The following is a 21,235-nucleotide window of genomic DNA, read 5'->3' as shown; positions in this document are numbered from 1 at the left end:
ATAAGACATAGAAAACAGAATGAATGTTTAAACATTAGCAGCTATGCAAAACTATGAGTACTACATAGGAAAAATATAACTATTTCAGAGTGATTAAAGTAAATAAACATCAGGTTTCTACTACTTTTCCCCCATTAAAGAGAAGTATACCTTTCTGGACAAACAGAAAGACTATTACACGAGTACCTTACTGCTTAAATAGTGCAAACAGACATTTATGATGTCCCTTGGAATCCTTGAAAAGGTATGTATGAGTTCGAAACAAGCATAGCACATACTGTACAGGATTTTTCTGATGCGCTTTTGCTTCTTCCTCTATCCCCTTTTTGTTTGTCACTGTGTTACTGGCAGAGAATCTCTTTACAGCACAGTCTGTCTGCATCTACGGTCACACTGTGCAAGTTAGCAGGGTATGAACATTACCAGCAGCTCTTTTTAAAAAGAAATACAAGCATTGTAAAGCAAATGAATGTCCAGGGCTTTCATCTTTTTCTACTGCATTAATCAATGTTTCATTCGGTGAGAAACAGCAATAAAAAACATTCTGTAAAATGTCACTGGAATGCCTTGAGCCAAGTCCTTATCCCCTTTACATGCAGGGACCGTAAGGCTGTCCCCGTTTGAAGGGTCCTCTGGTGTCAGGTGGAGGTGGAGAAGATGGAGTGCTGTCTTGTGAGTGCTGTTTTTCTCCAGCAGGCTATATCAAATGTAGCGACATCTCAGTGATTATTACCAGTCAGAAAAAATTTGAGCAGCTCTGAGGATGAGAGAGTACTCTCTTTACCCTTAGACTCTGGAATGTGAATACATTTCAGTAAAGGACAGTCTCAAGCAGCTAGAGGAACTGAGACTGCACAGTGAGGTGAACCCCAGTCCCAGAGCGCAGCAAAGTGGCTTGGATTTCTCATGGCCATGCTGCTCGGCAGTCATGCAACCATGTGGGTGTAGCAGCTTTATCTCCAAGCGTGTGCTCCGCAATGCGCAACATCCCAGAGGGACTGTGAGGTGGTTCAGCCATTGCTGCGTATCAGCATGTGAGGAATGCCTTAGAGCTGGGCATAGGGTCCGGAGAAAGGTGACTGGGAAAGGACAGGATGCCTTCCTCTGTCATAATGTAAAAAAAAAAAAAAAAAAATTTAAAAAGCTACCTTTAAAAAAATATAGGGCTTCTGATCCTGGCAGGGTCCATGATGCTCCATCCATCTTCCTAGGTCAGATGTTGCATGAGAACATTGCATGGCCAAATTCAAAGTATTCTCATGCAGCCACAGCCATTGGGAATAATGCTAGCAAATAAACATGGTCAGCTCAGCCCTTCCGTCCTGGATAGTACTTACATGCTGCACTAATGTTTGCACAAGAGCTGCAGAGAAAGACAGCATCATGCATTTTACAGCCCCAGTTCAGTTTACAGGAAGAGATGGGACATTGCTTTTCATTGATTTTGTTTTGTTTTCTTAGCTAAACATTGCTAGTATGTCAAATACTGAAGATCTTTAATATATAGCACTGGCAGAAGTACCTGTGGATCCTAAAATTGGCTCCATGGCATATCTTTATCAACCGCAAAAAGTAGTGGCATGTAGGGTTTTGCTTTGTTTTATTCTTTCTCTAAAAAAAAAAAAAAAAAAAAAAGAAAAAGAGTCTGAGAAAACATGTTCCTAAAGTGAGTCCATGTGCCTTTTTTCCTGGGGGCTCAGCAAACTCTCTTTGTGGTGACCAAGCTCCTGAATCCCCAGGCAGCTAATGCTTGATAGCAACTCTCATTTACTGGCGTTTTGCAAACTCATGTGCAGAGGAGTTACTCTTGACCTACCACTGTTTCAAAGAGATTGGATTCTATTTAACTTGAATTTGTTATCGTATTTCTTGCTTAGGCATTAATAAGAGCTTAACTCTGCAACCAAAAGGTTAACAGAAGAGTTCGTTAACTTTTGCGAGACATGCTGTGATCCTCAGCTAGGACTGCAGTATCATTGCTCTGGATTAATCAGATCTGAAGATTAAAGCCAGGCTGAATTAAATTTAATTTCTGCTGCAGTGAAGATTTTTACTGGCATACTGAGAGCTGAGGTTAGGCCCCTTATCACTGAAACGTGGGAGAACCCACTTCCTTTCAGGTATAGCATTGCACTGCATGCAGGGTGTGTTGCGGAGGTGGGAACTCACAGGATGCAGGAAAACAAACCAGAAAGCTTCAGTGTCCTGCTTGTGTTAGAGAAAAAATGGTACACTGTCATTCCTGTAATCATAGAATACCAGGTTGGAAGGCACCTCAAGAATCATCTGGTTCAACCTTTCTAGGCAAGAGCACAGTCTAGACAAGACAAAGGTTCACTGAATTTTGTAGAAGCTAGACATTGTGACATAGGCTTCCTCATTGTTTGGTGACCACATTTCGCTGGTAGGCAGCATCTGGGATACGGTGTCACCATTTAGGGGCTCTGGTCCAGGCTGGGCAGAGCGATCCGGTGGATGAGCAGAGGCAAGGTTGAATCCATCATCACACAGGGGCACGCCGTTGCTGTGGCACACCTCGTATGTGCTGGAGCCGCAGTTTCCTTCAGCGACTGCAGACTGGCTGGTGCCCAGGAGTCTGTGCAGGGCTTCAGCTGGCCAGATTCCTCCATAAGTCACAGACAAGTTTCGGTTGCTTTTGTCTGTCATCGCAGGGATCATCTTCAGGTCTGATCCGCTCCTAAATTTTTCTGGAAGATTTGACTCTGGAGCAGTTGACGGCTGAAGAAAATTTTCCAGCTCAGCTTTTGCTCGAATGCCATCCACTTTATGGATATGAACGTAACCAAAACTCTCTGGGTTAAAGCTTATATCAAAGTTCTGTGTGGCAAAGGGAACAGCATGGTCAGTTATCAGTGGGTATTAGCTTAAGATAAAAGGTACTTTGATAATTCCTTTGGTTTTAGAAGGGCATTTATTATTTCTTTAATTCTGAAAGAGTTCAGCCTGAGCAGGCTGAACAATAGGTTAGCAGAGAATAAACTATCACGTGGCTTAAAATCTTTTTCCATATTAATCTGAACCTATCCAGTGGCCTCCTGCAGGCAGTGCCACTGGAGAGCGTTTTATGCTCTATGCAATGTGATGGGAACTGGTGTTTCAGAGACTTTTCTGAGCCACGCATCTATTGCATGCCTGCCATTTCACAGGAATGAGTGTGCCAACCCAGGTGGTTCCTTTCGGTTTTACCTTCCTAATTTAACAGTGAGGGAAGTAAAAGTTTGCCACGACTTCCTGAAACACATTAGGAATCCCTGCAGTGGGGTGCACTGGGGCTGAGAGAGTCGTCTGAGACCTCTTATTAAATTAAGAACATGCTAATAATATACCAACTGGAGAGAAGAGCACTGATGAGTTTCCCAGTGAAAAATTGCACTAGACACATAGTTTTAAGGCAATATTTAATCCCACACCTTACGGTTTGTAACATTTGTCCACCTGGCTTTTATCTAGCAGAGCAGTTCATGTACTGCATGGTGTATGAGCAATTCTGCTGGCCGTGTAAGGGTACACAGGCATCACCAGGGATGTCTGCAAAGGGTCCCCTTCCAGCCCCATGATCACAGTTTCACAGAATCACCGAAGCATCTCAGTTGGAAAGGTTCTCTGGAGTCCGACTGTTCCAACCTTCTGCCAGAAACAGGACCTGGATAGGACCTACACTTTAGGTATTGGAAGGCTGTGTTTAGTAGTCCTGACCCCGAGCTTCCTCTTTTCTATAAACAAACTCAATTCCTTCAACCTTTCTTCATATATCAAGTTCTCCAGCCCTCTGTAGTTACTTTGCACAAGTCAAAGCTCAGGCACTAGTTGGATTGTCTTGTTATTTACATACCCCTGACTAGCATCTGCCTGTGCAAATGTGGGCTTTCTTCAGTGAAATATAGAACTAATTTCTGAAAGATGTCCCAGTTTGTGCAGCAAATGCATGTACTGTCTCTCATGAGTGTTAGTTTTGTTCCCAATAGTTTATACTCAGGTGAGTACAACAGTGGAAGTACATACATTTTTTGGCTTCTTGCATAGTTGCTCCAGTGTTTTTTTATGATCAGGAAGGTTTGGCCACACAGCAGGCTTGATCCTGAAACAGCAACAGTAGACAAAAAGGGGTTCAACAGCAGCAAAAGAGGGACATGTTGAGATATCAGAGGTTCATAATGCATTATTTTCACTAATTCTCACAAAGCCTGAGGGCTGGCTTGCATTTCCCAGAATAACAACAGAGAAGTCTCAGAATAAAACAAAGACAGGAGAAGAAGAGTTATAAAGGTCACCGAATAGTCATTGTTCTTTTGAGTGCACAAAGTATCGCAGTTAAAGGAAGACACTTCACCAAGTACTAGGAAAGCAGCAAATTATGCTGGCAAAGAGCTCATTTGCATCTAGCTGTGTTAACAGGGTTTTGCATGGTGAAACCAATTTCTGCAAGTGAAAAAAGATGCTGTGGTTAAAGTGCAAATTTGCTGATATTTGCCTCTGCATGTTTACATAAGTCAAACGACTGCGTATTGTCCCACTCCTTGGCAGCTTGGCAGCTATCTGTGCTTCAGATATGTGTATTGTAGCCTTGTCCCACAGGTCTCATTTTTACTGCTTTGATTAGCAAAGTTCTTGTGTTATGCTGCTGGAAACCTTCAGCTATGATGCATCTACAGAATATTGCCCAACTGACATTCAGTGTTGCAGTTATATAAATATAACTATAGATGTATATGAATATTTATTTTGTGTTGCATATGTGTCTGTATGTGTGGATCTATATACACACATGTATAAAACCCTCTTCTTTTTAAAAGGGAAATCTCCGGCTTCAAAATTCTCACCATCTAAAAGCCTGCTTTTTCAGCAGTTTTACATAAGCTGAACTTCTAGCAAAGTCGGAGAACTGCAGATGCTCAGTAACAGTAAAAAGCAAGAGTTAGAAATCTCAAGCCACATCTATACTTGCAAATAAAAGAGCACTGGGGAGCATTCCCTGGCAGATAACTCCAGTGTCTAAAATGTTTAATTATTAAAATTGGTCTTGGCATGGTTTGACTGGGGCCAACTAGCACATTCCCAGGCAATCCCCATGTGTAATTCAGGAGTTAGCACAGCCCAAGTGTTGTCCCCAAAAAGCAACTCACATGCAGGCACCTCTCTGGATGTCAGTGGAGCTGGATGTCATGGACAGACTGCTCTGAATGCCACCAAAGAGGCCTGGGCTTTCTGCCTTTCAAGAGGTTCAACTCCTATGGTTAAACTTGGGACTTTTTCACTTCAGATTCTAGTTTCACCCGATTATCTACATATCTGTTCATTTTCTTAAATTTGTCATCTATTCTGTATAAGCATATACAGTCACATATTTAAAAATATATTTACAGCTATCTATCTACTGCTGTGTAGCCAATATATGAAAAAAACCCAATGCAGACAAAGGACTGCCTGTGTCATGAATGTATCTCCAATCCCACTTCGCCATGACTGCTTGGGTGTGGGATGTAGAGCCTGGTTTCACCACATGGCTGGCTCCATGTGGACCCAGCTGGGGTGGTGGCTGACGCCATCAAGCCCTTGTTGCAGAGAGCTCTGCCCTGCTGCTTCCGAAAGCGCTGCAGGGCAAACACCCTGCTGACTCAGCCTGTGAAAGGGAAAGAGACAATCTCCCCGGTATACCGTTTCCAGACCTCTTGGGACTTCACTAAAACCCACAGGTTGCTTTCTTTTCTGGATCTTGCTTGAAGCTTTTGAGTCAAATTTGCCTCCAGTGAGACACTGACTCAGTATTTTGTGATGACTTCAGCTTCCCAAAGGTCCAAGTGTTTCAAGCCCAAGACCAAAGTCTGCTCAAAGTGGCACGTCATCTTCTGCCTGCCAACACCCTCTATTGTATTGCCCACTTCTACTATTTGCCTGCCTTCAGCTTGATACAGAGGTCCAGAGATGGAAAGAGAATAGTTCACAAGTATGACAGGGAAGGTGGTAAGACTGTCAGAACAGGGTTGTCTTCTAACACTTTTTCTGATACAAAGAGACTTAGATTACCTGTTTTCCCAAAAAGTTACAATCAGGACAATCATGACAATGGACAGCATGAATCCCAGGACGGAAAGTATAACCACGACCACACTGCTATCTAAAGAAAAGTAAAGAACATCAGCCAATGCATGTAGATGTCTCACTGTTAAGCCACTGTAACTGTCATGTCTCTTCAGACAATAAATTAGGAATTAATGCCAAGAATTGCACTTGCCTATCATTGGACTGGTGCAGTGGCGCATTTCTCCTGCCTCCCTGAAGGAGGAAAGAAGTAGGCTACGAGAGCATCAGCACTTGGCTGAGCTCCAAGCTGGGTTTCCAGGTTGGATTAAAGCAGCTCGAAGTCTGCTGTCACCTCCAGCAGATTGAAGCCACTACTCACCACGTCCTTACAGCAGCACTGAAGTGATTTTGAACACATGTAATGCTGAGGCACCCCTGGGGACTGAGGGACCCCAAGGACCAGAAGGATTATTTGTGTTTACAAGTGCAGTGTTGAGATTTTATCCCATATTTTATTTGTGATTAAAGTGCCATATTCACACACAAATCCAGGGCACTGGAATGAGTCATGTTTCACTGCTTTTTGTGCCTTACCTAAAACGCTTAGTGCAAGCTAGTCCTTCTCCCTGCATGCCAGCAGGCAGCAAGCAGGAGTGAGCCAGCCTTCACCTCCTTCTGCACCCCCCTCATGCCCTTACAGCAGCAATTTGTCTGATCTTATTGCCCTTGAGTGAGATTTAACTTCATGTGGAGGGTCACCCCAAGACCAGAGTGATACAGCTGCTTTCTGGGTCATCTCCTCTGCAGTGCCTAGTGCCTGTGAGGGCTGACCCTGCTGTGGCCACGGGCTCTTCCCTCCCCATGCTCTTGTAACTGATGCTGCCAGGGCTGGCCAGGGAGCCGAGGACCCCTAGCTCTGTTTTCTTCCAGATGGACCAAAGTGGTTTCTGTCCTTACAGTTCTCTGTGGAGTGTTGCTCCGTTGCGGTCCTGAAGCTCTTGGAAGTGCTCCATTCGCTCCACATGCCCTTAAAATAATCTCCATTGGGCTGCGAACGTACTTTCACCTCATACGATGCATCTTTTTCAAGGTTTTTCCCCAGTAATTTTACCTGAAGGTATGGTGACTCTATTGTCTAAACACACAAAAAAGTCCAATTATTTTTCCAGAAGACACAGGAAAAATATCTTTAAGTTTCAGCAAAATGCGCGAGATCAGTTGCATCCCTGCAGTACTGTGCTGTTTGCTCGGTACTTTTGGTTATTATTACAGGTTGTCATCACGGTGTCAGGCTAGCTTAGAATCATAGAATCATAGAATCATAGAATCATTAAGGTTGGAAAAAAACCCTTGAGATCATCAAGTCCAACCGTTAACCTATCACTGCCAAGTCCACCACTAAACCATGTTCTCAAGCACCACGTCTACCCGTCTTTTAAATACCTCCAGGGATGGAGACTCAACCACTTCCCTGGGCAGCCTGGTCCAGTGCCTGGCCACCCTTTCGGTGAAGAAGTTTTTCCTAATATCCAACCTAAACTTCCCCTGGCGCAGCCTCCCTTCTTTCCTCAGCCTCCTCTTCTCCAGACTAAACAACCCCAGCTCCCTCAGCCGCTCCTCATAAGACTTGTGCTCTAGACCCTTCACCAGCTTCGTTGCCCTTCTTTGAACACGCTCCAGCACCTCAATGTCCTTCTTGGAGTGAGGGGCCCAAAACTCAACACAGTACTCGAGGTACGGCCTCACCAGTGCCGAGTACAGGGGCACTATCACCTCCCTGGTCCTGCTGGCCACGCTATTCCTGATACAAGCCAGGATGCCATTGGCCTTCTTGGCCACCTGAACACACTGCTGGCTCATGTTCAGGCAGCTGTCAACCAACACCCCCAGGTCCTTTTCCGCCAGGCAGCTCTGCAGCCACTCCTCCCCCAGCCTGTAGCGTTGCATGGGGTTGTTGTGACCCAAGTGCAGGACCTGGCACTGAGCCTTGGTGAACCTCATACAGTTGGTCTTGGCCCATGGATCCAGCCTGTCCAGGTCCCTCTGCAGGGCCTTCCTGCCCTCCAGCAGATCAACACTCCCACCCAACTCGGTGTCATCTGTAGACTTACTGAGGGTGCACTCGATCCCCTCATCCAGATCATCAGTGAAAATATTGAACAGGACTGGCCCCAACACTCAGCCCTGGGGAGCACCACTTATGACTGGCCGCCAACTGGATTTGACTCCATTCACCACCACGCTCTGGGCTCGGCCGTCCACCCGGTTTTTAACCCAGCACAGAGTGCATTTATCCAAGCCATGAGCAGCCAGCTTCTCCAGGAGAATGCTGCGGGAGGCAGTGTCAAAGGCCTTACTAAAGTCCAAGCAGACAACATCCACAGCCTTCCCCTCATCCACTAAGCGGGTCACCTTGTCATAGAAGAAGACCAGGTTAGTGAAGCAGAGCTTCCCTTTCATAAACCCATGTTGGCTGAGCCTGATCACCTGGTTGTCCCGCACGTGCCGTGTAATGGCACTCAAGATGATCTGCTCCATGACCTTTCCTGGCACCGAGGTCAGGCTGACAGGCTTGTAGTTCCCCAGATCCTCCTTCCAACCCTTCTTGTAGAGGGGCGTCACATTTGCTAACTTCCAGTCATCTGGGACCTCCCCAGTTGACCAGGACTGCTGATAAATGATGGAGAGTGGCTTGGCCAGCTCCTCTGCCAGCTCCCTCAGTATCCTCGGGTGGATCCCATCTGGCCCCATGGACTTGTGCACATCCAGGTGGAGGAGCAGGTCGGTGACTGCCACCTCTTTGACAACGGGGACTTCACTCTGCATCCTATCTCCATCTCCCAGCTCAGGGGCCTGAAAACCCTGAGGATGACCAGTCTGACTATTAAAGACTGAGGCAAAGAAGGCATTAAGTACCTCAGCCTTCTCCTCATCCTTCGTGGCAATGTTTCCCTCTGCATCCAACAAAGGAGGGAGATTCTCCCTGGCCCTCCTTTTGTTGCTGATATATTTGTAAAAACATTTTTTGTTATGTTTAACGGTGGTGGCCAGTTTAAGTTCTAGCTGGGCCTTTGCCTTTGTAATCTTCTCCCTGCATAACCTCACAACATCCTTGTAATTCCCCTGAGTCACCTGCCCCTTCTTCCAAAGGTGGTAGGCTCTCCTTTTTTTCCTGAGTCCCAGCCAAAGCTCTCTGTTCAGCCAGGCCGGTCTTCTCCCCCGCCTGCTCGACTTACGGCACATGGGGACAGCCTGCTCCTGCGCCTTTGAGATTTCCTTCTTGAATAACATCGAGCCTTCCTGGATTCCTTTGCCCTTCAGGACTGCCTCCCAAGGGACTCTCTCAACCAGACTCCTAAACAAGCCAAAGTCTGCCCTTCTAAAGTTCAGGGTAGAGGTTTTGCTGACCACCTTCCTTACTTCTCCAAGAATCGAAAACTCTATCGTTTCATGGTCACTGAGCCCAAGACAGCCTCTGACCACCACATCGCCCACCAGGCCCTCTCTGTTCATAAGCAGCAGGTCCAGCGGGGCACCTCCCCTGGTTGCCTCCCTCACCAGCTGTGTCAGGCAGTTATCTTCCACGAACTCCAGGAACCTCTGAGACTGCCTTGTCTCTGCTGTGTTGTATTTCCAGCAGACATCTGGTAAGTTGAAGTCTCCCATGAGAAAAAGGGCTAGAGATTGTGAGACTTCAGCCAACCGCTTGTAGAATACTTCATCTGTTTCCTCATCCTGGCTGGGTGGTCTATAACAGACTCCCACCAGGATATCTGCCTTATTAAGCTTCCCCCTGATCTTTACCCATAAGCACTCAACCTTATCATTACCGTCGTTGAGTTCTAGACAGTCAAAACACTCTCTAATGTACGAGGCTGCCCCACCACCTCTCCTTCCTTGCCTGCCCCTTCTAAAGAGCTTGTAGCCATCCATTGCAGCACTCCAGCTGTGTGAGTCATCCCACCATGTTTCCGCGATGGCAACCATATCATAGTTTTCCTGCCGTGTAACGGCTTCCAGCTCCTCCTGCTTATTGCCCATGCTGCGTGCATTGGTGTAAATGCACGTCAATTGGGCTATAGATCTCTTCTCCAACACAGGCATGCCACCCCTAGGCTCATCCCTAACAAGCCTGCTTTTATCCCCTTCCCCCTTGTTTAACAGCAAGGTAGTCTAGACAGCATAGAGAGGAGAGACTAACACTGGGTAAAAGCTCTTTGGAAAATAGCTGGAAGTATTAACTGTGCTTTGCTATTGCCGACACCGCAGTGAGAAATACATGCTTCCCTGGGAAGGCTCAGAAGAGAGAGGGGAAAAAATACATTTGTGCACCATAAAAAGACAACTTCTGAAAGAGCAGCTACAGGAAAGAAGCTGAAATCCCACAGTGCAGCTCTGGTACTCTTCATTTCAATGTATTTGGTTGCCTGAATCCTTTTTCTAGTTACAGTTCTCCTGTGTTCTCTCTACAAAAAAATGGGTATAGTCCATGCTTTTAAACACCCTCCCAGCTGGACTAGTGTTTGCACAGCCACTCTTGTGACAGGGGACACAGAGGTCCCAGCAGCTGGGCAGCCCAAACCAGATTCAGTTCACAGGCAGTTGCAGTCTGAAACATGGTTTTGGGGGTGGGAGAGCTGCAGGGCTGCACCCAAAGCCTGGAGACGCTCAATGAAAAAGGGACAAGAAAAAACTGTTGCTAAATACAAAAGGGGTCATATGATTTACTGACTGATGATCACAGAAATTATGAGCAAAACCACCATAGCAAAGAGTAAGCCATCCAAACACATAGGATGGTTTGTTACATTATGTCTTCTCTTCCCACTGCAAAGCCCAAATGAATGAAATTTTGTTAGCCCAGAGAAGCGTCTAACAGACATGGGTGCTTTGAGTCTGGAATTGTTTCGACTGATGAAATTTCCAAGTGCCAAATATTGCACCTTTCCAAGTTTTTAGCTGGAGAACTGTAGAAATGCACGGTTTTTACATGAAACTGGTATTTCTGATAATATTTAATTTCAGAAATTAGTGTAAGCTCACCGATACATCATCACTTACCTTCCAAGTACCCTCTTCCTGCCGATAGGCTATTTGGTGGATTAATTTGTCCTTTAAGTATTTCTTCCATGAGTGTGGTGTACTATAATGAATAAGATATTCATTTGCCTCCTTTTGGTATGTGATGTTTAGATCAAACGGTACTTCAGGCTTAACTGCAAATGATAACAAACCAGGATATAACAGGAATAGAATAATGTTACTACAAAATAAACAGGTTTTGAAAAAAAAAGTCCACTTCAGGTAACACCCCCTACACAGTGACCTATCTTGTGCGAGAGCTGGCCTGAGCTGGGTGAGCCTCATGCTGAGCCCCAGCTCATCCTTACACCTTGGTCCTGAGAGGGGCTTGGTTTTGACCTGCTGGAGCAGCAGTGTGACCAGCAGGGATGGCACTTCCTAGGGATGTGACCTTTAGTCTTGCAAAGCAATTCACCTGCATGCCCACCCCCGCAGTAGCACTGCTTGAAGACTTCAGTCCCTCTAACCAGTGCTCTGAGATGGGCACCCCATGGCAAAACCCATCACTGCTCTGGGAGAAAGGCACGGGGGAGCAAACTGGGTACAGGTACAACTGCTGGTGGCCATCAGGGTGGTGGGACAGAGGAAGGAACAAAGTGTGACAGTGTTAGATATAGCAGAGGGGGCTGTGGCTCCAGGCCCTTGCTATGAACCGCACCTGGCCTGGTCTGCACAAGCCTGTGTCAAATGACCATCTGTGCAAGTACATCAAGTCTAAAATGCAGCCCTCAAGACTATCCCCAAGCTGTGCCTGAGCTGGATGTGCTTGAGGTCTGCAGGGGCCTGTCTGTGCCACTGAGGGTTCCTGAATGCGCCATGTAAAGTATATTAGTCCCACAGGAACAGAGAGCCCACACCTCTCTCCTTTCAGGGAAATGCATATAGCCAGAAATCATGCCCACTCTTTCTGCAGCCTCCAAATACTTAATCCTTCCATGCAGAACCTGCAGTTTCTAGAGGAGAGACCACCAGAGATGGTCCAGGCTGGCCCATAAACTGAGAGGTAATGTAAGATTATTACAAAACTATTGAACTGAGGCAGAAATGTTTCATAAGAGAGGGATGTCACAGTGCCTATAGCCAAAGGAAGGCAAAGCAATGTGGCACCAGAGTAGAACAGAGCTGCCCTACATGGGCTTCTCTGCAGCCCTTGAATGAGACCAGCTCCCAAGAGGAGTAAGTCCTAAGGAGCCATTCTTCTCCCAGTTTCCCTATTTCTTGGCTCAGGTCCCCAGCGTGGCTTTGATGAGCCCGTTCATGGGCTCTCGGTGTCCCTCCTGTTCTGCAGGATGCCTGAGCACCTTGTTCAGACAACAGGCTCCACCAAGAAGCAAGGTGTGAAAAAGTGAGATCTTAGCAACCTTGTGGTCCCTGTGCTACCGAGCTCATTCTAGACTTGGGGTTCTCAGTCCTGAAACTGTGCAATCCCTCGTAAGAGATGAACAAAATGTCCCTGCTTGACAGTTGATCGATGCTCAGGAACAGCTGCTTCACCCATACGCATGATTAGGTCTATGTCCATGTCTGGGCAATGTGTTACAATAAGCCAGAATTCAGCTGCACATTTTGAATGGAGGTTAATCATGTTTGGCTTTGAAGGAAGGGGAACACCACACTCTGCCAACACCCCAATCCAGGCTACATGCCCTGCTAGGATGTTATTTTATACTGCCTCTATGTCATCCAGATTGATGTTTAGGCTTTGCGCTGGGTTATTTTTTCCCCAGTAACCCCTGTATCTTAAAAATGTCCAAAATGGTGTCTTACCAATCTCAGTTACAATCAGACTCCTGCAGGCCCTTCTCTTCATCTCAGAGTCCATGCAAATGTATTTTTTTGAGAGTATATCAGTGAATTGCAAGAAATACGCATCTTCCTGTTTCTCCATATTGAAGCACACATAATTGCTGTCTTCCTTGGTACTGTTGACCAAAGTGACACAATGTTAATTTCTTCTCAGTCTTACCATAACATAGTAAGGGACGAATCTTGGTTGGTCATTTCACGTTAACTGAAGTGAGACTCCATGTGAAATAAGAAAAACATGCCATGCAAATAAAGAGTTTAAAAGATTGATAATGTTTTTCCTTATGATCTTTGAGCACAATAATCAAGTGGCAAGAGTCACAGTAAGAGTCCTGGAGCTCTCCAAGAAAAAAATGCAATTATTAAATTGGAGATGTATGTGTTAAAAACCTTTGTATCTTTAAAAATGATCTTAAATGTTCTTAGTGCTGCCATTTTAAAATATAGGGCAATAGGTTTGGATGCTCACTGGAGATAAAGAGAAATTTCTTATTGACTGAAGTGGTAGCAAACACAGGGTCAACAGTCAGCCAGGCCATGAAGGAGTCATATGGTATAGTTTCAGAGGCGGAAAATATCTGTGTTCCTCCATCTATGTGACTCCTGTGTTTAAGGACTATCATAAAACTTCAGTCAAAATCCAGAATGAATCCCGTGAAAACAGAAAAATTCTAATAAACTAGGTGGAAAAAATTAGGTAGTGATTAGAATAGCAAGAAAAAAAAAAATCCACTTCTTTTGCTGGCTGCCATGAAACTTTCAGTTTCAGGAAAAACAGACAAAGGGAAAAGCAGAAGTATGCTAAAGAAATAAAGTCTGAGCTTCTTCAGCTAGGTGCATCAGTTAAAAAAAAGGTGGAAAAGAGTTTCAAGGCTTCAACGACAAGTGGAGATGACTGATGTGTTTGTTAACTGTTGGGTTTTTGTATACTCATTCAAATGTGTTTTTTGCATGGCTGTGTGTGCAAAGACAATTGGTTAATTTTTGTCTTGACCTAGATAAAGGCATTTTCCCTGCAGTGGGAAATCAGCCTTCTTGGCAAAGAATTTTCTGTGGAAATGATCTGCCTCTTCAAAAATATTTTTACTTTTCACTTGATAAAGGCTAGGTTTGTTTGTTTGGTTTTTTTTTTAATATCATTTAACTTAAAGGAAAAACGCTCTCAGTTCATGCTGGGATACATCTGTAATTACAGGTGTTCCAGAGCAACAGAAGCAAGGTTAGGACTATTTGAGACGTTATAATGCCCTTTACAGATCCTTCCAGCTGATTTTTTTTCTTATTAGGGAGTTATGTTCAGTTTCAGTAAACTCTTCTTCTCTGCTGAATATAGTATTCAAACTTGGTAAAGCACTCTGAAACAGAATTTTGTCTAGCTTTGCTGCTCCTGTTTCCCAGCATATGGCAACATGACTCACTGGTGCTTAGCATTTCGCTTCCCAGAAGTTTACCAAAGGACAGACTGACAGCACTTACCACAGGGCCAGGGTATAGTTAGTGTTGTGAGGAGGCAGCTCAGTAAAATTGCAGGTCAGGCTGCTGTAGGAATCCTTAAATTCCAGCTGGCTGAAGCAGTCAATGTCAAAATTGTCTGGTTCATCATCTCCAAAAGTCCCTAAGGAGAGATTCACAGGATGTTACTGAAGCAAACCCGTGAGTGTGTTTGATTTGCAGCTCCATTGTATAGGAGGTTGTTTCTTTATGTGGTTGCCTGAAGGGAAGAGGATAAACCCACCTGTTTTGTAAGAAGCAAAGCAAGCTTGTTCAAAATGAAATTAAAAGCCACTTGCACCTTTCAAGATTGCTCTCCCTGCATGCCAGTGAAGCCCACCCACTTACCACACACAAAGGTACATTCTGCATCATCGGCCTGTGAACTATAAAAAGACAGCATCACAAATGGTTTGGTCAGACAAGACACCCTATGTCTGTTCTTTTCTATTAATCATGGGCAAAGAGGGGCACTGATACTGACCTGGAAACCTCTGTGAAAAAGTCCCAGTGTCAAGTGCAAAACAGAGAAAATACATTGTCTGCTCTGCAGTTTAATTCCTCCTAAGGTTGAGCCAGGGACAGAGGAATTCTCGTTTCAAGAGTTATGGATAAACCTTATATCAAGAAAAAAGCAGGACCTACTCCATCTGAAAATCATCTCAGAACTTTCTCAAACAGGTTTTCCTATTAGGAACCACAAAATGCTGCTATCCTTGGGTATGTGAAGGGGAGGAAGACATGTTCATGATGCCTGTTGAAAAGTAGAATATTCAAGTCAAAGACCAAAACACTCTTGAAAATAAATGGAACAGAAACATGCACTGGGGGATATACTCTGCACGGTTACTGCCAGAGGTGTCTGAGGCTGATACTTGAGGCTAACATCTGCTCAAGAGCAAAGGCTAGTTTCAATGGGAGTTATGTGTATGGGAATTCCAGCTCAGGACAGCCTGAACGTGCATCAAACACCTTGTAGCCCTGAGGTGGCAGACCCATAGCCAAGGATGCACACCCGGCAGTTGCCATTGCTGCACCTGCATCAGGACCAGCCGTGTTGCAGACAGCCAAGAGCGCCCGAGCAGTGTCCTGCTGCCTCTGCTCTGCCCCTGCCCGTGCTGTGAAGGTCTGGCCTGTCACCAGGTTCCTGAGAAGACTGGAAAATTATATGGGTGGTTTTAGGAAAGCAAGAGTATTTTGGTGTCATGAGACAATTAAGCCCCATTTTGATTGTACTGTAAGTTTTCTGAAATGTCACAAATTTGGGCTCAGGAGGGAAAGCTCAGACTTTCTGCCAGAACACGTGGCTTCCTGCAAATTTGCTTCGATGACTAATAAAACAATTGCGATTTGACTAAGAGCATATATCTCAAGTCCTACACTTGTCAGGTATGAGGTCAGTGAAGCAAAACTTGATGCTTCTGAGAGGAGTCCTCTCTGGCAGAAACTGCCAGTTCAGCCTTATTTCATGAAATCTCACCCACTGTAGCTGAGCGGACAGGGAAAGGGTTATTGCCATGACCCCTTGAGTGGATCGTCAGGGCAGGAATGCCTCTGTCTCCTTTTATGGGTGGTTAAGGCTAGCTGTGATGATACATAAACCTTTTCCCCATGTCCCAGTCCCCTGCTTGGTTCTCTCCTACTCACTCCTCAGGCATGCCCTTGCCATGTGGGGCACCTGCTGCAGTGAGACCAAGACCTTGGCTGCTCCAGGGATATCAGTGGCTCACAAACAGTGTGGGGAAATGCCTGTGGAAATATTTCTAATGGATAATGCCTCCCAGAGAAAATTATGGTCATGTCTGCTGTCACCCAGGTGAATCAGATCACTGAAGCGTGACCAGCTACTTGGATACCATCATTCATAGTCCTGCCGGTGATCCTATGATCTCTGGCTAATTCTGCCAGCATGCAGGGAGACCCAGACGTTGTCCAGCACAGGAGCACATCTGAAGATCAAAAATGGTCATGGTTTGACAGCAGGGGGAAAGCAGAGGAGAGTTTTTTGATTGCTTTAAAGTGTAAGTAAAGAGCATCACCCCACAGGGTCACTATCAGCAGTACTTCCTCCTGACCTCAGAGCTGAGGTGCATCTGGAGTTGGGTTTTGAGTAAGAGAAGAAATTCAGAAGTCAGTCAGGAATGCAGAGAAAAACGCACTAGCAGTGCAGGCGGGGGCTAGGAAGGGGGCTGCTGCCACCAGCACCCATGGTGGGCAGCAGGAGGGATGGGATCATCTGATGCTGCAGGAATCCAGAATCCAGAGGCAGATCTATCTCCCGAGCTAAGATTTAGTGGCCATTTGCCACCATGAGCAGCAGGTGCTAAGAAGCAATTACTGGTCTTCCCTTCTCACTGCAGCTCTGGTGGGGTCTGTCCCAAGGAGAGCCCAGCTGTCCCTGAAGGACAACGAAATGTGGTGTCTTCCACTGGTACTGCTGCTTTGAGGGGATAACCTGTGCAGCACAGCACAACCCTAGAACAAGCCCTGCAGCAGTTTCAGACAGGTGAGAGTCTTGACCAACAAAACCCTGAGCTATCTGGGCTGATATACATGTACATAAAGTTACATATTTGTGGGTAAAAGTGTGCGCATATAGAGATATAGATATACATATACTCAAAATTCAGGGGATAACGAGTAAACTGAAATGAATCCGCATAAAATGGAAAAAACCCTTATTTTATATAGATAGATACACCCAAAGCTCACATGCACACACGTGACATTTTATGCCTCTCTAGGACTTTACATGTAACTACCAGGAGACCAGTTTATTTGTACTCATAGCTACCTCAAGAGAACATTAAAACTTATGAATTAGGATGACTGCTCTTCCTTTATATAAGAGAGAGAGACACTGCTTGGTGCTATCTGCATATGCAAACTACATATACCAGATTTTGCATAAACACACAAAGCTGGTAATCATCATATTAAAAAATGGCATATCAGAAAAAACCTTCCAGCTGTCTGCTACTTCTTTGCTGAAAAGTGACATAAATTTTAATTAATTCTCTACTAGACTGCAAAATGAAAAGAAAGAAAAAAGTTTTGTCTAGCAGTTCAAACAGTCATTTAATGTTTAACCAGCATAGTGCGCTTTTGGTGCCGCGCTGGAAGGAAAGCTGACTTTACTTCTTTCACACTGAACTTTCACATTGTGATTATGTGGTTCCTTATTCATGGAAATAACATCCTCACCACAGAATATGTGATAATTAAACTTAATGGTGTTAAATAAGCAATTTGAAACACTTTTTCTGGTACGGTTCCTCCATGGGCTGACAGTAATTTTTGTCTGACATAAATATGCATGTAGCCTCATTTACCCTTTTTCCCTAAACCTCAGAACCACCACGCACAAATGTATTTGCTATGTAAATGGTTTTGATGACTCCAGCATGACTCACACTGCTAAGGACTCTTTACACAATTAAAAGTTTACAAGATTATAATTTTTTCCCTTGAACAGCCCAGACCAGGCAGACCCTTGAGCCTGGCTCTGCTGAAATCAAGGCAGGGCTTGAGATGGGGAGATTCTAGTGGGAGAAAAACTGTTCTCATAGCTACAGCCGTGGCAGGTCCTTCACAGAAATGGTTGTGTCTCAGGTTTGAACAATAGCCAGCAGGATGGTTCAAATCACAGCAGGAATCTCATGAGCCTTTACCAAGAGAAGAGTGTTAGCAAAGGCTATGGATGTGCTTCAGCTTTAAGCTCGGAAGCCACCAGGACTAACAACAACGCATGAAACCAAAGGCACTGCTAAGCACCTGCAGGATCAGTGACCGAATTTCCAAAGTCAATGAAGTGACTGTCTCCATGGATAGAGTAATGCAAAATCTCTAGTGCTAACCTGTCAGTCAGAACTCGTTTTAATCCCTACAGTTTTGATGTGGGTTGGACAAACCATACAAATCTGGGTAGGAGGACCACTGAAGCCAGCCATCCTGCCCGCAAGACCCCACCGCCTTCTGCCTCCTGCTCCCCCTGCCCATGCCCTCCTGCGCCTCCATGGCTGCCCCTTCTTAGCTCTGCTTGTAGCTCTCTTAGGGCTTTTGCGGATTTCCACCACCTCTGCCAGGCTGGGGGACAGTGCTTGGGAGGCAGTCTGCTGCTCAGAAAAAAAGGAGGAGATGAAGGCAAGTGCTGCAATGAGCTTTTCCCTCCTCTGCCCATAAGAAGGGGTGAGCTCATGCCTGAATCAGCTGGCAGCACTTTGCCAGGATGCAGGGTGAGTTGGAGAGACAAAGAGTGAAAGCCAAACATCCATCATTGGCGATTTTACCTTGGATTGTTTAATTTGTTGACCAAATCCACAAGACTCATAAAGAAATCATAAAAGCTGCTATTTGCTCAGTGGGGATTTTCTGAATCTGTTTGTCTTTAATTCTAAGCAAATTATGGTTTACTGGAAGTTAGTGACAAAACAAGGAAAGGTCCAGTCATATCTGCTTTTGGGAAGCCCTGAAGATTTCAGTGACATCAGCGATAAATCACTAGCATTGACCGTTCACCACCAGAGCTGCTTGCCAAAGCTGGCTCTGAACAGCTGCAGATTGTATAAATAAAAGGCAAAAAGAAAAAACAAAGTTGTTAGATGCAGTTCTGAGCCACTCACTGTTTTCTTCTAACTAAAAAAACTTATCATGCGTATCCTATCTTTATATACTTACATATTATAATACATGACACACAGGGGAAAATGAGATTCGCTATCTGTGAGACAGCACAGGAGAATAGCCATTATCTTCCTAAATACCAAAAACTCTTTTGCTCCCAAACAATGGACCCCTAAAACTACCGATAACTGATTGACTGCCCATGTCCTTCAGGGCACAGTGCAACAAGCTCTGTCACTGCTGTTTGTTTAGTATTAGATAAGTAAGAGTTTAACAGATCTGGGACTGAACCTCTAAATCCAACTTTTCAGCTCTCTTTTGAGAAAAGGGACAGCAGACTGAAATAGTGGTTTTATTGCTGCTCTTTATGTTTTGATTTTTTATTTTGAAGCTGCTAAATCATTTTCACTTCTCTAAATGAGATAATGAAATCTGCAATAAGCTTAAATTTAAACTGTTGAATTAATTTATAATTATTTGCTGAGTAAGGGATGAACGCTTTTAGTGATGGGCTGTGAGATCCCCTTGGTTGAGTTGCTGCTTCAGCCATACTACGAGGGAGATTGGGACTATCCCCTAGATATACCTTATGCAATTGCTTAAAGAAAAAGAGAAAAAGTTTGGCTTTTGAAGTGGAACAGTTTGGGCCAAGCTTAAGGAACATTGAAACATTTTCTTTGGAGGAAACTGCCCAGAGCAGGAGAAGGCAGAACCTCACCCCTCTCTGATGGCAGCTCAGAGTGACCATGGACTGCAGAAGCGTGAAGTGGTTCCCCGCTCCCAGGCATAACTCCTCACATGAACACTAGATACAACGAGAGAGGATTAACAGGTCTGATCTTCTATGCCCTCTACATACAGCTATGGTCTCCCTCATTTCATACAAATTTGGTCATTACAAGGACAACAGACTTGGGAATTAAATTAAATAGGTGTCCTCCAACTCCACATCTGCCTCAGGTACTGGCACTAAAAGAAAGAGACTGGAAGCTAAAACACTAACACATTTAACCCAGCAGTTGCATTTTGGAGCTCTTAACTCAGGTTTTTCAAGATTATACATGACTGGAAAGATGAAATGACTCACCATCACCATCTGCTGAGGTGCAACCACTTTCCCCAAAAGTGGTGTGAAGAAACAAGACGAAAATGCTCAATACTGTACTCGTCTGTGTCATCCTGAGCACGCTGCATGTGTGCAGTACGTGTGTGTGCGAAACCCGAGCTCACTTACTTTATACTAGGCACAGAACAAACCCATTGCCTGATAAAGAGACCGCAGGCAAGGGGAAATGTAAACATGCCGACAAGGATGACTAGTGGCAGAGAACAGGAAGCCAGTGTGAAGAAATTTGCCGAGCTTTTACTTTGAAACATGCTTCCCACTTCAAAACTAAGGACCTTCTGGATCGGGCCCCTTGACTTATTGGGCCAAATCTGGTCAAGTCCAGTGCATCAGCAGCACATTTCATGGATGTTGCTCCTGGCTTGGCTAGTGGGATTTTTGCTGCTTATTTCCCTGAGAGCATGGTTTAGTCCCCTCATCTACTTTCATCTCAATGGAGATACACAGGTCCAAGGGAGAAAAATCTTCCAGCTATGAAACACTAAGTGTGATTGCTGTTACTTATTCTTTAAGTGTTGGCATCAGAAGCAGCGTGGCCAGCAGGTCGAGGGAGGTGATTCTGCCCCTCTACTCTGCTCTGGTGAGACCCCACCTGCAGTGCTGCGTCCAGCTCTGGGGTCCTCAGCACAGGAAGGACATGGACCTGTTGGAGCGGGTCCAGAGGAGACCACAAAAATGATCAGAGGGCTGGACCACCTCTGCTCTGAGGAAAGGCTGAGAGAGCTGGGGTTGTTCAGCCTGGAGAAGAGAAGGCTCCAAGAAGACCTTATGGTAGCCTTCAATATATAAAGGGCACTTTTAAGAAAAATGGAGAGAGACATTTTGCCAGGGCTGTAGTGACAGGACAAGGGGCAACAGTTTTAAACTGAAAGAGGGTAGATTTAGATTGGTGTAGGGAAGAAATTTTTCATGATGAGGGTGGTGAGACACTGAAACAGGTTGCCCAGAGAAGTTGTGGATGCCGCATCAATGGAAACATTCAAGGTCAGACTGGATGGGCTTTGAGCAACCTGACCTAGTGAATGGTGTCCCTGCCCATGGCAGGGGGGTTGGACTAGATGATCT

General features: G+C 45.1%; 1 protein-coding gene across 1 annotated transcript; it reads right to left on the bottom strand.

Annotated features, from left to right (window-relative positions):
* Positions 1–1,721: 1,721 nt before the first annotated feature.
* On the bottom strand, positions 1,722–20,263 carry IL7R (interleukin 7 receptor). The gene is made up of 8 exons (XM_082337104.1): positions 20,132–20,263; positions 14,407–14,545; positions 12,892–13,046; positions 11,104–11,258; positions 7,000–7,177; positions 6,046–6,136; positions 4,024–4,099; positions 1,722–2,838 (listed from the first exon to the last, which is right to left on the bottom strand). The coding sequence occupies exons 1-8, from the start codon at positions 20,220–20,222 to the stop codon at positions 2,335–2,337; spliced, it is 1,389 nt and encodes a 462-aa protein (XP_082193230.1). The 5' UTR covers positions 20,223–20,263; the 3' UTR covers positions 1,722–2,334.
* Positions 20,264–21,235: the final 972 nt, after the last annotated feature.

Source organism: Platalea leucorodia (assembly GCF_965183815.1).
Source record: "Platalea leucorodia genome assembly, chromosome: Z".
Lineage (NCBI taxonomy): Eukaryota > Metazoa > Chordata > Aves > Pelecaniformes > Threskiornithidae > Platalea > Platalea leucorodia.
This window is presented reverse-complemented; position numbering and strand designations above follow the sequence as displayed.

What these genes read in the sequence shown, in the direction of transcription:
- IL7R (XM_082337104.1), bottom strand. Translation starts at nt 20,222, where the DNA reads ATGACACAGACGAGTACAGTATTGAGCATTTTCGTCTTGTTTCTTCAC. An exon ending in TCTGATTGTAACTGAGATTG is followed by an intron (nt 11,259 to 12,891) that starts GTAAGACACCAT and finishes TATCATTTGCAG; the next exon opens with TTAAGCCTGAAGTACCGTTT. An exon ending in TATGCAAGAAGCCAAAAAAT is followed by an intron (nt 2,839 to 4,023) that starts GTATGTACTTCC and finishes TTTGCCACACAG; the next exon opens with AACTTTGATATAAGCTTTAA.